Source organism: Macaca nemestrina, chromosome 18 (assembly GCF_043159975.1).
Source record: "Macaca nemestrina isolate mMacNem1 chromosome 18, mMacNem.hap1, whole genome shotgun sequence".
In the NCBI taxonomy this organism is placed as follows: domain Eukaryota; kingdom Metazoa; phylum Chordata; class Mammalia; order Primates; family Cercopithecidae; genus Macaca; species Macaca nemestrina.
In genome coordinates, this window is record NC_092142.1 from 73921231 (window position 1) to 73939123 (window position 17893).

General features: G+C 49.5%; 1 protein-coding gene across 3 annotated transcripts in view; it reads left to right on the forward strand.

Annotated features, from left to right (window-relative positions):
- Positions 1–17893, forward strand: part of LOC105491280 (zinc and ring finger 1) — a 112532-nt gene that overhangs the window by 83606 nt on the left and 11033 nt on the right. For all 3 annotated transcript variants that reach the window (XM_011757512.3, XM_011757514.3, XM_011757513.3), the window contains exon 2: positions 11089–11184. In XM_011757512.3, coding sequence (XP_011755814.1) covers positions 11089–11184 — 96 coding nt within the window. The remainder of the gene's footprint in view (positions 1–11088; positions 11185–17893) is intronic.

The window sequence follows — 17893 nt, forward strand, 5'->3', positions numbered from 1 at the left end:
TGCCTCAGCCTCCCGAGTAGCTGGGAGTACAGGCGCCCGCCACCTCGCCCGGCTAATTTTTTTTTTTTTTTTGTATTTTTAGTAGAGACGGGGTTTCACCGTGTTAGCCAGGATGGTCTCGATCTCCTGAACTCGTGATCCGCCCATCTCGGCCTCCCAAAGTGCTGGGATTACAGGCTTGAGCCACCGCGCCCGGCCTGCCCTGGCTCTTAAAGTCCGCTTGGGTGTGTGCACGTTCTTCCACTCACATTTCATTGGCCAAAGCAAATCACAGACCCACTCTTAACTTCGAAGAGAGCGGGCACATACAGTCATTATATATGGATGAAAGGAGGAAGGCTAGAAATATTTGGTGAACAGCATTGATGACTTACCACCAGGGGAAGTAATGAAACATATAGAAGAACATTTCCCTAAAGAAGGAAGACTTGAGTCTGCATAATGAAAGGTAAAACTGATAAGAGAAGACACTCTAAGCATGTCCTGGTAACATTTCTGAACTCTTAGGATGAAGAGAAAAATCTTCAAGCTTTCAGAAGCCAAAGGAACAAATTATTAAGGAAAAAGAGTCACACTGGCACCAGATTTCCTATTTGCAACACCAAGAAGCTAGAAGATGCTGGAATTTCATCTACAGACCACGGGGATAAAAGGAATGCAACTCAAGCATCCTGTACCCAGGCAAGCTATCCATTCAGCTGTCAGAATGAAAGAAAGGTATTTGAGCATATACAAGGATTGAGAGTGAGAGTGTGCCCCCAGCTGTCACCCACTGCCCTTGTCCTTGCGGTGCCTGGATGCTCTGCCCTCACTGTTCTTCTAATACCTCAAGGGCTGTGCACACCTGTCACCTCCTCAGAGGCTGTCCCTGACCGCTGTATCCAAATTAGCACCCCCACCCACTCTGCTTGGCTTTTTCTTCACAACACAGCTCACTGCTTGACACTTTGTTCAATGTTTATTAAAATTTCAAACGTTTGGAAAAGTTGGAAGAAGTTTAACTTATGCATCTTATTTTTTTGTTCATTTTATTGCAGACATCAGTGTACTTCCCTGATATAGATCGTTAACTACAGTTCCACACTTGTTTACAGGTTTTTTTTCTGGTTGAGGTAAAATTTGCAAACAACGAAATCTCAAATCTTAAGTGTGTATTTGGTCGATTTTGACAAACACATACACGTGTGTAACACAGACCCTCCTCATGATGTAGAATATTTTTGTCATCCCAGAAAGTTCTCTCGTTACCTTCTCAGTGAATCTCCACCCCCACCCTGACCCCTAGAGACAACCACTGTTCTGATTTCTTCCACAGTAGATTAATTTTGCCTTTTCTGGAACTTCATATAATTAGAATCATGTGTGCACTTTTGTGTCCCTCACTTGGCATGTTTTAATTCATCCATGTTGTTGCGTGTATCCGTAATTCATTGCTTTTTATAGCTGAGTAGTGTTTCATTTTATTCCATGGATGTACCACAGTTTCTATATCCATTCTGTTGACCGACATTTGGATTGTTTCCAGTTTTTGCTTGTTAGGAATAAAACTGTGATGAGCATTCTTGTAAATGACTATTTGTAGGCATATGTTGACATTTCTTTTGGGTAAATACATAGATGAGAAATTGCTTGGGTCATAGGCTAGGTGTATGTTTGTTTTGTAAGAAACTACTAGACCTTTCCCCAAAGTGGTTGTGTCATTTTATATTCCCTCAAACACATGTGAGATTTCCGATTGCTACACATCTTCACCAGCATTACCAACATCTGATGTTGCTAGTCCTTTAAAATTTTTGTTTGGTATTTTAATAGACAGATTTATTGGTCAGTGTTTTCTGGAGAAACAGGTCCAACAGAGTGAGTGAGAGTGTGTGTGTGTGTGTGTGTGTGTGTGTGTGTGTGTGTGTATATGTATTATAAGAAATTGGCTCACATGATTATGGAAGCTGAGAAATCCTATGATCTCCCAGCACTTTGGGAGGCCAAGGCGGGTGGATCACGAGGTCAGGAGATCGAGACCATCCTGGCTAACATGGTGAAACCCCGTCTCTACTAAAAATACAAAAAACTAGCTGGGCGTGGTGGCGGGCGCCTGTAGTCCCAGCTACTCGGAGGCTGAGGCAGGAGAATGGCGTGAACCTAGGAGGCGGAGCTTGCAGTGAGCCGAGATCGAACCACTGCACTCCAGCCTGGGTGACACAGCCAGACTCCGTCTCCAAAAAAAAAAAAAAAAAAAAAAAAAGAAAGAAATCCTATGATCTGCCATCTGCGCGCTGGAGACCTGGGAAAACTCGTGGAGTATGTAGTTGCAGTTCAAGTTTGAAGGCCTGAGAACCAGGAGAGCTGATGGTGTACGTCCTAGTTCAAGGGCAGGAGAAGATCTGTGTCCCACCTGAAGCAGTTAGGCAGAGAGAGAGTGAAATTTCTCCTCTTTGCCTTTTGATCCTATTCAGGTCCTCAGTGGATTGGATGAGGCCTGCTCACCTTGGGGAGGGCGGTCCGCTTCACTCAGTCTATGGTTTCAAATGCTGATCTCATCTGGAACCACCCTCATAGACACATCAGAAATAATGTTGAGCCAAATAATCTGGGCACCCCATGACCCAGTCAAATTGACGTATCACAACAGGTATGTAAACACACACACACACAGATACATTAATCTTTAATTGTCAGTATGGCTTCTTCTGATGTCTGCTTATGAGAAATTTCTGGGGAAACAGGTGAACCTCCAGGCCCCAGAACAGAACTGCAGAGGTTGAGTCCAGAAGAGAGGTTTTGGAAGAGGTAAAAGCCAGAATTCCTGGGCCTTTCCCAGTCGAGAACGTTCTCTAGGAGAGACTGACTCACACCTCAGCAACTGATAAATTGTGCATTGGTTTTCACTTATTTCTGTGTTGACAGAGAGGGAGTCTGTGTCTTTGAGGGTGAAGAATGTAATACCTACAGCTTAGAAATGTAAAAGAAAATCATCAGAGTTACCCCTTGATGTTTATTTGTAATAAATCCCATTTATTAAAATTAGTTTCTTCAAGTCCCATTTTATTGACACTAAGCACCATGAGGATGTGACAGAAAGATTGAGGCTGGAAACTAAGAACTGAATGCTAAGGACAAAGTCAAGGAGTGGGCGCTCTCTGAGCTCCTCAGCCAAGAGGCACCCTCATCTGCCCGTCTGCCCCAGGACCTCCCATCTGCGTGGCGTGGCTTTCTTTACCCTGGTTGCTTCCTTTGGTTCTTCTACCTTTAGGTGATCCCAGAGACAGGCAGAACTGGGGCAGCCTTTAAAATAGCGCATCAGCATGGGGAGGGGGAGAAGGGAGGGAGGGGGAGAAGGGAGGGCTGGGGAGGGAAACTGGAGCAACACGCCGCCAGCACATGGTCCCGCCCTGAGAAATCAGGTCTTAAAGGAAAAGGTTGCAGCTTTGGAAAATGAGAAGTGTATCGGTCTCCAGAGTACAAAAACGCGAGTTGATATTGCATGATAAATGTTGTAGTGGATTGGGAGAGTTCTTGTAGCTTGAACCAGTTGCCCCCATCCTTCCTCGGCTGCTCTGTCAAAAGGAAGGGCCTGGGTGAAGGGACACCCAGTTACCCTGGTCCAGGAACATGCTTGATGCACATGACCACATCAGCATTCCTGGGATCACTGTTGGTTCACCTAGCAGTGGGCTTACCCAGACATTGTGAGTGTCCCTTTGACCTGACAGTAAGAGGTCATAGATGGCAAGTGCAGTCTTGTCTTCTCTCAAGAGCTTTGTCTCTGGTACAGCCAACCAAATGGCAAAGGATTCCCCACTTAAGGAACTTTTTGAAAGACAGGAAGCAGCTGGACTCTGGCTGATCCAGCTCTCTGCTCAGCTCTTCTGGCTGTGTAAACAGTGAGCTGATCTAATGACAAGAGAAAGAAAGGAAACCAGGTCTCCATTAGAAGGACTCTCTTTGCTTCTCTTGATCGGAAGTGGAGGGATCCTATAGACGCATTTGCTTGGCAGAACCCACCCAGAGCAGAACTGGGTGATTAAGGACACATTCCCCACAGTGCTCTGTCATTCGTTCCTTCCTCATTTGAAGATACTGGCAGAAAAGGACAAGGAACCAGGGGTACGTTCTCTGCCTCTGCCTCTGCCTCTGCTCTGTCTGGTGGGAGGAGATGACAGCCTACAGTGAACCAGTGTCAGGCTTGGCCAGCAAGCCTGACCAAACTGTGACATCTCCCTTCACTGACGGTCGCAAACTTTTGGCAGACACAGCCCCTGTGCAGGGAGCTGCTGGAGCGCTGGCTGGCTGCCCCCCTGGCCTCCAGGGTGTGACGCGCAGAGCCTGGTCTCAGAGGCTTAGGGAGTGTCCTGTAGCTTTCTCCTGAAGGAAAATAAAAAGCATCTCTTACCTGCTCTGAGTGCTGATGAAAGTCTCCTAGGAAATTTGACAAAATCATGCGAGCTGGATGACTTTGCAGACCTTTGGTTTACTTTTGTTTTGCAGGGCTGATTTTAATTTGGTGAGAGCTTTTTTCCAAAATGGACTCAACATTTCCTGGATATTTTAACCTTCAGGTAGCTCATAAATGTCACAGGATTTATCATTCTGTAGGGCTGTAGTGGACGCTTATGGGAAAAGATTTGGGCAGCAGAGTGGGAGAATCCATCTTGGTCATCGGATGACCTTTCAGGAAAGAAAGTGGAGATATTAGTCTTTTCTAGCTGTCTGTGGTTTTCTGTCCTTCTTACCTTTTACCCTTTATTTTCCGTGTAAAAGGTAATCTGCAGATTCAGCATCTTACAACCAGTGCTGTAGGCTCAGTGCCAAACGGAAAGCAGAACTCCAGATTAACAGAGTTCCTAAGGAAAAAAGTGTCCATTGTTTCAGGCTACGAGGTTAGTCAGGACCATAGGGCACTTAAGGAGAAATTGCTGGGACAATGTAGAAGGTTCATAAATGAGTATTCGGTAATAGCTGGTAGTATTTTTGTTCTTTCTGCCATGTAACTCTTCTGTGCTAGTCAGTCAGTAGCACAGCATGTGAGCAAGATTGCAGACTCTTGGTGTCGTGGGCCAGCTCTAGCTCTTTCTGGCCATGTGAATCTTGATCAGGTTATGTACTCTTCTGAGCCTTGATGTCCTCATCTGTAAAATGGCATTAATGGTAGATAGTACCTACCTACCGTATATGAGAAGACACGTAAAGCACCATGGTTGTCCATAGTAATGACTCAATAAACATAAACTATTATTATCATATGCAAGAGTAGGTGCTGCAGAGGTTAAAGAGAGACTGTTGGTTTCCAGTTGGCAGTGTGGCAAGTGCCAGTCACAGTGCACAGTGCTCGAGAAGTTCAAAGGAAACGCTGATGGCACCCAGCAGAGATGGGGCTGCTGGCCACCCCCTAGTGGACTCTGCATAGCCTGTGACCAGTGTGCCCTTGCCATGGTCTCGAGGATGGCAAAGCCAGGTCGTCATGCGATTTCCCACTCGTGTAATAGACACCAACTTATTCATTTTTGTTTTTTGTTAAGACAAGGTCTCACTCTGTTGGCCAGGCTGGAGTGTAGTGGCATGATCATGGCTCACTGCAGCCTCAACCTCCTAGGCTCAAGCGATCCTCCTGCCTTAGCCTCCCAAGTAGCTGGGACTAGAGGCGTTGCACCATCACACCCAGCTAATTTTAAAAAAAAATTTTTTTTTAATAGAGACAGAGTCTCCCTATGTTGTCCAGGCAGATCTCAAACCCCTGGGCTAAAGTGATCCTTCCACCATGGCCTCCCACAATGCTGGTATTACAGGTGTGAACCACCATGCCCAACCCAGAGTTATTTCTTGAGCTATGCCAAAATAAAACAAAACAGAAACACCAGAGGTAGTAGATACTGGCCTACACTTTAACTAAAACCCTGTTTTAGTTAAAGTGTAGGCCTCTTCCTACACCAGTGGTGCTTCCTCTCCAGCTAATATTTCCCAACCTACCTCATTCTTAAAACCCTATGACCAACTCTCCCTACCCTGATGGAAAGGACTTTAGATTTGAAGCACAGAACCCTGAGGCTAGTCTCAGCTGCACCTCCTCAGTTGTGTGACAGTGTGCTACTCAGAGGCCTTCACCAGGGCCCCTTCCCTCATCTGGGCAGTGAGGGGATTACTCTAAACATGTGAGTCTCAGCCCTTTTTTTCTAGGACATGAGTGTCTGGTGACATTCCTTTATAGACCTTCTTGTTGGGTGGCCTACTTCCTAGCACCTTAGCTGTAACTTAACCCCGCTCCTGCACTCAAGGAATCACGCTGGAATACAGGGGAGTAAATGATGCTATTATAGGGATAACCTTGAATCTGTTCTGAGTTCTCAGAAATGTGAGTACCCGTGAGGTGTAGTTTTGTTCTTAGTCACAGGTCACTTGAACGCTACGCAGTGAGAGTGTCAGGGCCTGGAGGCAGAGGGCCTGTCCTAGACCACATCCCTCCTCTCCTCCCACAGCCTCAGCCTGCAGGCAGGTGCCACCTTCCCAGGTTAAAGTGCAGGTGTCCTTTAGTTATTTAACGGGTTGCAAAACCTTGGTCTTTGGGGTTGACAAAAACCCCGTGTGACTGTAGAGGGACTTAGGCTGGATCGGAAAAGCATCTTCCGTCTGTGAGACCACCCCATCGAGCTGTGACCCTGGATCTGCATATTTCTAAACTGAGTTAGAAAATAATCAGCCTGGTGTGTTTAGATCCAGCTGTGCAAGAAAACTGGATGGAATTCCCCTCCTTTCTTTACTTTCTTCTGGGGTTTGTTGTTGTTGTTGTGTCCTTTTTGTGGAGAATGGGGTCTCACTGTGTAGCCTGAGCAGGTCTCAAACTCCTGAGTTTAAGCGATCCTCCCATCACAGTCTCTCAAAATGCTGGGATTACAGGCATGAGCCACCACACTAGGCCTGGTCTTCTAGCTTTGTTACTGATGGATTTGTAACCACCCAGAGGTTAGAAATACAGCCCTTTCCCAGAGCTCCGCCAAAGTCCTTGGATTGGTAGCATTTCCAAGACTTTTTAGCTGAGATGCTTATATGCTAAGAATCTCTGAGGAAAGAGGTGTGCCATGGAGTCAAGTGTCCACTTTGTAGTTAACCAGGCCCTGAATTTTCTGCCTGGTCGCATAGTTCAAAGCACTGCCAATGAAGGGGAAAAAAAAAAAAAAAGATTTGGAGAGGACTCTAAGCAAAGTGGTGCATCAGTTAGCCTCCCGTCTCTTAGCACCCTGGGCCACCAGAGTCACGGCTTTTCATGCAGAGTTAGGCACCCAATTAAATAAAAATTTATTATTTTATTATTTTTTTTAATTGTAGAGGCAGGGTTTCACTATGTTGCTCAGTCTAGTCTTGAACTCCTGAGCTCAAGTGATCTCCCCGCCTTGCCCTCCTAAAGTGCTGGGATTACAGGCGTGAGACACCGTGCCCGGCCACATTCAGCCTTTTATCTGTTTCATAAGAAACGTTGGATGGGCCGGGCGCGGTGGCTCAAGCCTGTAATCCCAGCACTTTGGGAGGCCGAGACGGGTGGATCACAAGGTCAGGAGATCGAGACCATCCTGGCTAACCCGGTGAAACCCCGTCTCTACTAAAAAATACAAAAAAACTAGCCGGGCGAGGTGGCGGGTGCCTGTAGTCCCAGCTACTTGGGAGGCTGAGGCAGGAGAATGGCGTAAACCCGGGAGGCGGAGCTTGCAGTGAGCTGAGATCCGGCCACTGCACTCCAGCCTGGGCGACAGAGCAAGACTCCATCGCAAAAAAAAAAAAAAGAAAAAAAAAAAAGAAACGTTGGATGACTCATGCCTGTAATCCTAGCACTTTGGGAAGCTCAGGCAAGTAGATCACCTGAGGTCAGGCGTTTGAGATCAGTCTAGCCAATGCGGCGAAACCCCATCTCTGCTAAAAATACAAAAATTAGCCGGGCATGGTGGCACTCACCTGTAATCCCAGCTACTCGGGAGGCTGAGGTGAGAGAATCTCTTGAACCCTGCAGGCAGAGGTTGCAGTGAGTGGAGATCGTGCCACTGCACTCCAACCTGGGCTGCAGAGTGAGACTCCATCTCAAAAAAAAAAGAAAAGAAAAGAGAAGAAGAGAAATGTTGTAGATGGTTATCACTAGTGTGAATTAAAACTGCATATGGAGGGCCGGGCGCGGTGGCTCAAGCCTGTAATCCCAGCACTTTGGGAGGCCGAGGCGGGTGGATCACGAGGTCAGGAGATCGAGACTATCCTGGCTAACATGGTGAAACCCCGTCTCTACTAAAAATACAAAAAACTAGCCGGGCGTGGTGGCGGGCGCCTGTAGTCTCAGCTACTTGGGAGGCTGAGGCGGGAGAATGGCGTGAACCCGGGAGGCGGAGCTTGCAGTGAGCCGAGATCACGCCACTGCACTCCAGCCTGGGAGACACAGCGAGACTCCGTCTCAAAAAAAAAAAAAAAAAAAAAAAAAAAAAAAGGCCGGGCGCGGTGGCTCAAGCCTGTAATCCCAGCACTTTGGGAGGCCGAGACGGGCGGATCACGAGGTCAGGAGATCGAGACCATCCTGGCTAACACCGTGAAACCCCGTCTCTACTAAAAAATACAAAAAAACTAGCCGGGCGAGGTGGCAGGCGCCTGTAGTCCCAGCTACTCGGGAGGCTGAGGCAGGAGAATGGCGTAAACCTGGGAGGCGGAGCTTGCAGTGAGCTGAGATCCGGCCACTGCACTCCAGCCCGGGCGACAGAGCGAGACTCCGTCTCAAAAAAAAAAAAAAAAAAAAAACTGCATATGGAAAATTTGACTAAAAATGAACACACGAGTCCAGTCTTTACAACAGTACAGTGAACTCTTGAACTACGTGGGGGGCTCTGACTCCTACACAGTCAAAAATCTGCATATAACTTTTTCTTTCTTTTTTTTTTTTTTTTTTTTTTTTGAGGCAGGGTCTTGCTCTGTCCCCTAGGCTGGAGTGCAGTGGCAAGAACATGGCTCACTGCAGCTTTGACCTCCTGGGCTCAAGCAATTCTCCCACCTCAGCCTTCCAAGTACCTAGGATTACAGGTACACACCACCACTCCCGGCTAATTTTTTTTTTTTTTTTTGTAATTTTTGTAGAGACAGGCTTTCGCCATGTTGCCTAGGCTAGTCTCAAACTCCTAAGCTCAAGCAGTCTGCCCGCCTCAGCCTCCCAGAGTACTGGAATTACAGGCGTGCACCACCACACCCAGCCCTGTGTATAACTTTGGACTCCCCCACAACTTAACTACTAATAGCCTGCTGTTGACCAGAAGCCTTACCAATAACATAAACAGTCGATGAAGATGGATTTTGTATGTTATAAATGTATTATATACTGTATTACAATAAAGAGAGTGAAAATAAAATGTTATTAAGGAAATGATAAGGAAGTGGCCAGGCACGGTGGCTAACACCTGTTGTAATCCTAGCACTTTGGAAGGCTGAGGCCAGGAGACTGTTTGAGCCCAGGGGTTCAAGACCAGCCTAGGCAACACAGCGAGACCCCATCTCTAATATTTAAAAAATTTTAATAACATTTAAAAATATATATAAGGAAGAGAAAATATATTTACTGTTCGTTAACAGGAAGTGGATCATCATAAAGGTCTTCATCGTCTTCACATTGAGTAGGCTGAGGAATAGGAGGAGGAGGAGGGGTTGGTCTTGTGTCTCAGGGTGGCAGAGGCGATAGAGAATCCACATGGAAGTGGAGCCCCGCCATTCTAGCCCATGTTGTTCAAGGGTCAGCTATTGTTAGATGTGCCACATAAGGAAGTCCAGGCTGGGCGGTCAGGAATCACAGTCACAAAAGGGAGAAGCTGTGATGTGCACAATTTAATGCAGACAAATAATATTTCAGTGGCAACAGATCTTTTTGATAGAATTTATATGGAAAAGAATTGATCCATTTGAAAATCATTTCAATGAAAGTAGAATGGAAAATATTAGAAATAATTCATCTGTGTTGTATGGAAAAATGGATCAAGGGATTAGGTTTGCTTAACAGAGTTCAACTCGGAAGATTCTCAACCAAAATTCTCCAGTATGGGTACAATTCTGTATCAGTTGAAACTCTTTGGATGTGTAAGCAGTTCATACTGCCTTGGGAATGAAACGGCAGGATCACAATACCCAATACTGGCCTGGTACCATGAAACAGCTGTTACTCTTGGTGGCATTTGGCTAAGGCTCGTGTGGCATCTGGGAGCACTTTGGAGGGCCACCCCTCAGCTCACACACATCTCAAAGGACAGTGGCCTTAAGCCACAAGGGAGGCAGAGGGGGCTGTGAGTGAGGGAGAGAGGTGCTACCTGGCATGGGTGGCCGAGGCTGGGAGCTGGGTGAGGGATGAGATTCCTCCCAGGGTGATCCAACCAAGTGGCTGAAAGGCTGTGAGGCAGAAGGATGTTAAACTGTTATGCAAAGGCTGAGTTTCCAGGTGCCTTAGTTTGATGCCTCCCTACCCCATTGTCCACCAGACCCCTCTGAGAAAGGGTCTAAAGCAAATAAAATTCAAGTCAGGTGTCAGTGACCTTGGTTAAACCTTAACGAGGGACATAAGGCAGGGAGAGCCCTAGTGAAAGCTGGTAGTCAGTCAAAGGCTGCAATCAAAACGGCAAATGCCACTGGGCACGGTGGTTCACGCCTGTAATCTCAGCACTTTGGGAGGCTGAGGCAGGCGAATCACCTGATGTCAGGAGTTCAAGACTAGCCTGGCCGACATAGCGAAACCCCATCTCTACTAAAAATATAAAAATTAGCCAGGCATCGTGGCGGACACCTGTAATCCCAGCTACTTGGGAGGCTGAGGCAGGAGAATCACTTGAACCCGGGAGGCGGAGGTTGCAGTGAACTGAGATTGTGCCACTGCACTCCAGCCTGGGCGACAGAGTGAGACTTCGTCTCAAAAAAAAACAAAAAAAGGCAAATGCTCAAATGAGTCCTTGAAGGAGGACAGATCTAGGGTCTGTTCCAATGGTCATCCTCTACATTGACCCTGAGCCCACACAGCTGTCATTCGAGAGTGTCCACATGTACTGTGGATGTACTGGATCTGGAGAAAACATTTCATCCCGTTCTCCTCTCTTGCAGGTTTCAAGTGCCCCATTTGCTCCAAGTCTGTGGCTTCTGACGAGATGGAAATGCACTTTATAATGTGTTTGAGCAAACCTCGCCTCTCCTACAACGGTAAGGGCTTGGCTTGCCTCACCAGCCTCCAGAGCATCCATCGGGGGAGCCGGCCAGTTCTGGGGGGAGCCTCCAGTCGAGGGTGGCTCTGGGCCGTATTTTCACCCTGGCCTCTGGCAGGTGTCCTTGAGTGGTGGTGAGGAAGTGGACTGTTCAGGGAGCCTTGCTGCTCAAGTCAGAGAGGAAGAGGAGCAGGACAAGGAAGGAAGGCCCAGGGGTCAGGTCCAAGGCCTGGGAAGGCTCTCAGGTTGCTCAGTTAGTCCCCTGCCTCTCTGCAACTCAGTTCTGAGGACTTTGGCTGGGAGATGCAGCCATTCCTTCACCCATCACACACTTGACTGTGGAAGGCCCCAAGACAGCCAGATGTCCTCCACGGCTCAGAGGAGGGGCCCAGAGCAAGCACCCACCCTCCTTGGGGAGGTGGGTGCTATGTGCTGGTGGCATGTACAGAGTGCCGGGAGGCTGGTCATCTCATTGTCATGTTCGAACTCGGACGAACACCTGATTTAGTCCTATGACTCCACACCAGAGAGCTTGACGGGGAGTATGTGTGACGTAGAGATGTTCTGGGGATTGAAAAGGCGGATGGGCCACCTTGCTGCTCCACCCCGGCCATGTTGCCTCCTACCTTGGAGGCTGCCTCAGAGCTGAACAGCGAATACCGCAGTGGGTAGGATCCTGAGGGCAGGGGATTTCAAAACACCCAAGTTAACCTAACAGGACGCCTCTGGGGAACAAAATGACTGTCAACATCTGCCTAGCATGCTGTGCATAAGACTTTGGAGTTCAGCTGATGTGAGTTCGAATCTCCCTCTACCACTCACTGTCTACAGTCTTGCAGTGTACACTCACTGTCTACAATCTCAGCTTAGCGGAGCCTCAGTTTTCTGGTCTGTAAAATGTGGATAGCAATACTTGGTTCATAGGATTGTCAGAACTGGGTAAGAGATGGCACATGAAGCTCTTTGGTACAGAGTCTGGCACATGGTCAGTGCTTGGGAAGTTATAGCTGCCATGAAAGATGTGAGACCTTCTATAGGTTTCTTTTTGCAGTTTTCCAGAGCCCACAGACTTCTGCTCAGTGCTGCTCAGCCCATGCCATGGCTGACCCTTGGTTTTCCATGCTTAGTGTTTAGTCTGGTCTCCAAACCATGTTCATCAGAAAACGGCGTCTTCCACTAGAACAGGCAGTGGACCTGAGTGCGCTCCAACCCCGGTCCTGGCCCACCTTCCCAGATTCAAGTCATAGTAGTGGTTGGAAAAAGAGTTCTTGGATTTCCGAGAGCATCTGAGGACTGGATGACTTGCAACCAGCCCGGCAAGAATGTTTCCTGGGGAGACTCTTCTCTGCCCTGCAGCCTCCTCACTCCCAGAAGGCTCTTTCCCCTACAAAGCATGAGCCTAGGAGGGATCATGGTCTCAGAGCATCTCCTGGGAGGTAACTGACTAATGGCATCCACTCGGGTCTCCTGAAAACTTCTCTTTTAATTACTTGTTCAGCCAAAAGACTCTGGATGCAGGTGGGCATATTACCCACGTGGCTCAGCTCTATGCGTCTGTTAGCCCATGCTCAGGTGGGAGGACCAGCACGGCCCTCCCCTGGGCATCATAGCTGTGGTCTGGGAAGCCCCTTTCCTCCCCAGGGGACAGCCCCTCCTTTCTCCTGGGCTGACTGCTGCTGAGCCTCTAAGTCTGTTGTCACATGTGCTTCAGGCTTCGCGTCAGTCCTGTCGCGTGCATGCTGTCAGGACGCTCAGGCTCGGCTTTGTCCCTGTTTGCCGTCTCCGCCTGGGACCAGGGAGGGAGAGGAGCCTTCCCTGCGTCTCACAGCCCTCCCCAGCCACGGCCTCAAAAACCCTATTCACTTCTTTCCCACATGTGTGGAGACCTCATGAAGTCCTCCGTTTGTCCTGTGGGTTGCTAGGGCGTTCTCTGTAGACACTGCGTTTGTTGTAGGAAGAATACAAAGAAGCCTCAGAGGGGCTCAGCCTGAGAAAACCTGGTTCTCAGCAAGAACTTTGCAAGAGCAGCCGTGGAGGACAGAGTGCTCTTGGGCCCCCGTGCCCCAAATGCAGAGTTACCCCCACTGCCCTGTAGAGAACAGGGAAGGTGAGCCTCTCCAGCTCCTCTGCCAGAGAACTGCCTGGGACGCCACCATGTGTCCCCATGTCCCCCTCTGTATCAGCACTTGAGTGCCAGGTGCTGTTGGTTCACCCCCCTACACCCCACCACCGGCAGCCTCACCCAAGGCTACAGAAACCACACTGGGAGCCGGGGCCCCCTTAGAGGAAGGGGAGGTTGGCCAGCCAGCCTGAGGCATGACCACTGCTCCTCTGGTTCTGGTTCTAGTTTTTCCTTTGTCCTGGAATTGAGAAGCAGGCCACCTCCTCAAGGGTGTGTGTGTCTCTGTATGTGTACGTGTGTGTGTGTGTGTGTGTGCGTGTAAACTAGAGGCTTTAAACCTAAGGATCTTTTTTGCAAAAGCCAGTCCTTTACCACTGAAGGCAAAGAGAGGCCGGTTGTCTCCAGTCCTTCCAGTGGACTTTGTCTCAAGGTGGTGAAGTGCTTTGTTCAGAAACAATGGTCTGGCCCTCTGTGGACACTGTTCATGTGGTATGGACTCCTCATGTTCAGTCTTTGTCTTCTCTGAAGACCCTAAACCTTCCAGGTAAGAAGAGAGCATTTGCTTCCGGGGGTGTATGTGGAGTGGGCATCCCCAGGCACGCCCAGGGCCTGCTCCAGCTCAGAGGGAGCACAGACCGTGGGCCAAGGTTCAGGAGCTCCGATGTTTTCTCCGTGATTTGTCATCATCCCACCCTCACCTGCTGCATGTTACCTTTTCTAATTTAAAAAAAGACTTCAGAGTCAGAGGTGTGAGTTCTTGGAATCTTTCTGGAAAGGAGGTGAGGTGGGGCTTTCTTAGAGAGTGAAGAGATTTCTTATGAAGATTCACTAGAACTCCTGGTCACTCCCCTGAAGACTTCCCATTTACACACACACTTTCTGTGGTTGTTGGCACCAATTGCGGAAATTTTTAGAAAATTTATGATGGTTATATAAGATGAAATTTAGTTAACCACCAAAGGAAAAAAGTAGAAACCTCCTAAATGAGGCAGATAGAAAGTAGTATTTTTCTTATTATGAGGGTTGGCCTGAGTGGTGGGTTGGAAGGCCTCCAGTAGCTGCCTGCCAGCTTAGAAAAAACACAACTTACGAAAGGCAAGACTAGTTTAACTGGTTTAGCCAGTGCCTGATGCTCTGAGGACAGGCACCTGGCTGGGGAGGTTTGGGAATGTGCTGAGCCCCTGCTGGAGGGGCAGGGAAGGGCAGTCCGTCGACCCCAGAGCACTGAACGTTAAACCCCTGTCCTCCTAAGTGCCTTCCTGGAAGGTGAGGATAATGTATAGAAGGGAGGGGGTTTGTTGGTTCTTTTTTGTGGGTAAGATGGATCAACCCGAATGGGTCTTTTAATTTCTCTCCCTTTCTAACATCTCTGTTTGTGACTCTGAGAGTGAGGGACCGTGCCCTAAAGAATACGCACTCACATTTTTACCCTGAGTCTCTGGGCTAGCAGAACAAGCGTGGAGATGGGGGTCTGACTGACGATGCTCTGAATGGAAGAGCATCGTAATCCTGTGGAGTCGTGCAGATGACCCGCTGTTAACTGAAAGCTTAGGGGTCCTCGGCCTAGGGAGAATCTGGGGGGCGGCAGGTTCATTTGCCAGCAGCACCAAGGAGAGCTCCCTTCAGCTGTGTTCTGGGGGGCGGAAGCCCATGCCCAGCTTCTTAAGTCATGATGCCCTCTTCCTCCCCTCTGCCAAAGGCCATTGCCCCCATCTTCAAGGCTCTTGAGATGCTAAATGTCACACAAGCTATCTTTTAAAGTCAAAGGAGGCCGGGTGCAGTGGCTCACGCCTGTCATCCCAACACTTTGGGAAGCCAAGCTTGCTTGAGCTCAGGAATTTGAAACCAGCCTGGGCAACATAGTGAGACCCCATTTACTAAAAATAAAAATTTTGTCTGACATGGTGGCAAGCGCCTATAGTCCCAGCTACTCAGGAGGCCGAGGTGAGAGGACCACTTGAGCCCAGGAGATCGAGGCAGCAGCGGGCTTGATCACGCCACTGCACTCCAGCCTAGGCAGCAGAGTTTGACCCTGTCTCAAAAAATAAAATATAAAATAAAAATGTGAGAGGATCTGGCTTCCTGGAAAAGCAGAAATGGCTCCGGCTGTAGCCTGCCCTGTGCCTGCAGGCACTTCTTTGTCCCGTGTCTCCTCCTCTCAGAGACCCTGTGGTCAGGATGAAAGCGCCCTCCCCTTTCCCTGCCTGGGGAGACTGGGTGCTGGCTGAGGAGTTTGCCCAGCCTTGCTTGGGGCACTGCCCAGAGCCATTGTTAGATGCTATACGGGCTGGAATCAGGCTGGACAGGCTGGAGTCAGACTGCGGAGGTGTCTGTCCTGTTACTTCTCCTACAGGAGGGCAGGGAGGGGCAGGCGACCGCTCACCCAAGGTGTCCAGTTGTTGCTGACCAGCTGCACCAACCGCCAGACTGGCCACTGCTAGGTGCATGAGGGGCGAAAGCCATGAGGGCAGGCCTGCAGGGCCCTGACACAAGTGGGGAAACCAGAAACAGGTGGCTACAGGAAAGGGGACTGTGGGAGGGAGCTGTGGTGGCCTCAGTAGGAAAGTATGAAGCACTCCAGGCCTGAGCTTTAGTTGGCTGTCCCCACTATCCTCATTGCGGGTGACCTAGCTCACCAAAACAATTGTATTGCACTTCAAAGGCCTGGGGAGTTGGATGGGCCGCTGCTAGTAGGCCATGCTCTCTGCTCAAGGTCACCCCGTTGCCTGAAGAGCACAGCCCCCCAGATTTCCCAAAAGGGGAGCTGACAAGGCCTGGCATGGGTGGCACTGCCCTGTCCTGTCCTTGGCAGACTGGGCCAGCAGCTCTGCATGCTGAAGAGGCGGCAGGACCAGGCACTCCACCGAACCTAGGCTGGAAATGAGGCCAGAGGGCGGAACCTGAGCCTCTGCGTCATTTGCTAGGGGTTTCCCCTCTGACTCCCACCTTCCTTCTCTGTGGGCCCGTAATGTCCACCAGGCCCAAGTGGAGATGGAGAGGTATGTTCCTGCATTCAGCTGCTGCCTCGGAGCTGCACGAGCTTTCCCTCCCAGCCAGGCGCAGACCTGTGTCTGCAGCTGTGTGAGCCTCATCCCTCCATACTTCTAGCAGCTCCAGAGTCTCTTGAGGATGTGTTGCCAGAGCTCTCCGCAGGACACTCAAGCCTGGCGTGGTGGAGGGCAGGTGTGTGTCTGTCCTGTCTGGTCTGTTCACTCAGTGACCAGGTTCCTGCATCCACCTTGGGCCCCCTGCACACACTTCACAGAAAGGGGGAGATGTGAGTGAAGTGCCTGTGAGATGGGTGGTGTTTTCCAGCCCTGAGGGAAGACACCCTTATGGACTGGTCTTTTAAGGAAAAGGGGCCGGTCACTGGGTGGCAGAAACTTGGGCTTGGGAGTCATCAACACTTAGCAGCTGCATGAGCTTATCCGGAGATCCCCACAGGGGTTTTAGGAGTCATGATCTGTGTGTCTGGGGAGTTACCTGCATATAGCTGGCTCAGAGAAGTAAGACTGTTTTTCTCCTCCTCCTGGATATCTTTGCTTTGACAAATAGCAGCTGTCAGAAGCACCGTGCCTGGATCCCAAGGAGGGAGCAGAAGATGCCACCGCCTCCCACCCCCAGCCCATCACAGGCATCATCCCTCCCTCCTGTTTTGGCTCTAGGGCTGTGCCTGCCATTCTGGTTTGGTTCGCTGGTCTGGTTAGAGGGACAGGCACTGGCACCATCCCCGGCCAGGCCAAACACACTTCCAAGCTCCCCCTTGGGCAGTGACATTGGCTGGTGTTGTACAGTGGTGTCAGGAAACTTGGGAGGTGCTTGAGAGCTAGTAAGAAAAGGGCAGAACCCAAATGGCAGAACGTTTGGCTTTGTTCCTGTGTTCTTATCCGGCAGCATTTGGTTTTTTGTTTGTTTGTTTAATTTTTTTTTTAAATTTTTTATTTTTTTGAGACACAGTCTCGCTCAGTCACCCAGGCTGGAGTGCAGTGGTGCAATCTCGGCTCACTGCAAGCTCTGCCTCCCGGGTTCACGCCATTCTTCTACCTCAGCCTCCCGAGTAGCTGGGACTACAGGTACCCGCCACCACGCCCGACTAATTTTTTTTTTGTATTTTTTAGTAGCAACGGGGTTTCACCGTATTAGCCAGGATGATCTCGATCTCCTGACCTTGTGATCCACCCGCCTCAGCCTCCCAAAGTGCTGGGATTTCAGGTGTGAGCCACCGCGCATGACCATCCGGCAGCATTTGTTGAACTCCTTCTCTGGGGGCCTGGAGATACCAGGGGACATTTGACTCCATCTGCCACAGAGTCTCAGTTTGTGTGGGCCAGGAGCCTGGGTTTTGTGCTGCAAGGCCACCGCCATGGCTTTTCTCTGACTGCGGGCAGCAGGTTCGCGTCAGATGCGTCTGGAAGTCTTGTAGGAACCAGTTGATAGTCAAGCATCAGCTTCAGCCATTTCCACTTCCCTGCTAGGATCCCAGGGACATCCGGAGGCCACTAACTCCCACAGCCCCAGGGGTGGGGACAGGAAGTTGTACTCGGCCCACTCCAACCTCTTGCTGGGTTTGTGTGCCTCCTGCCTT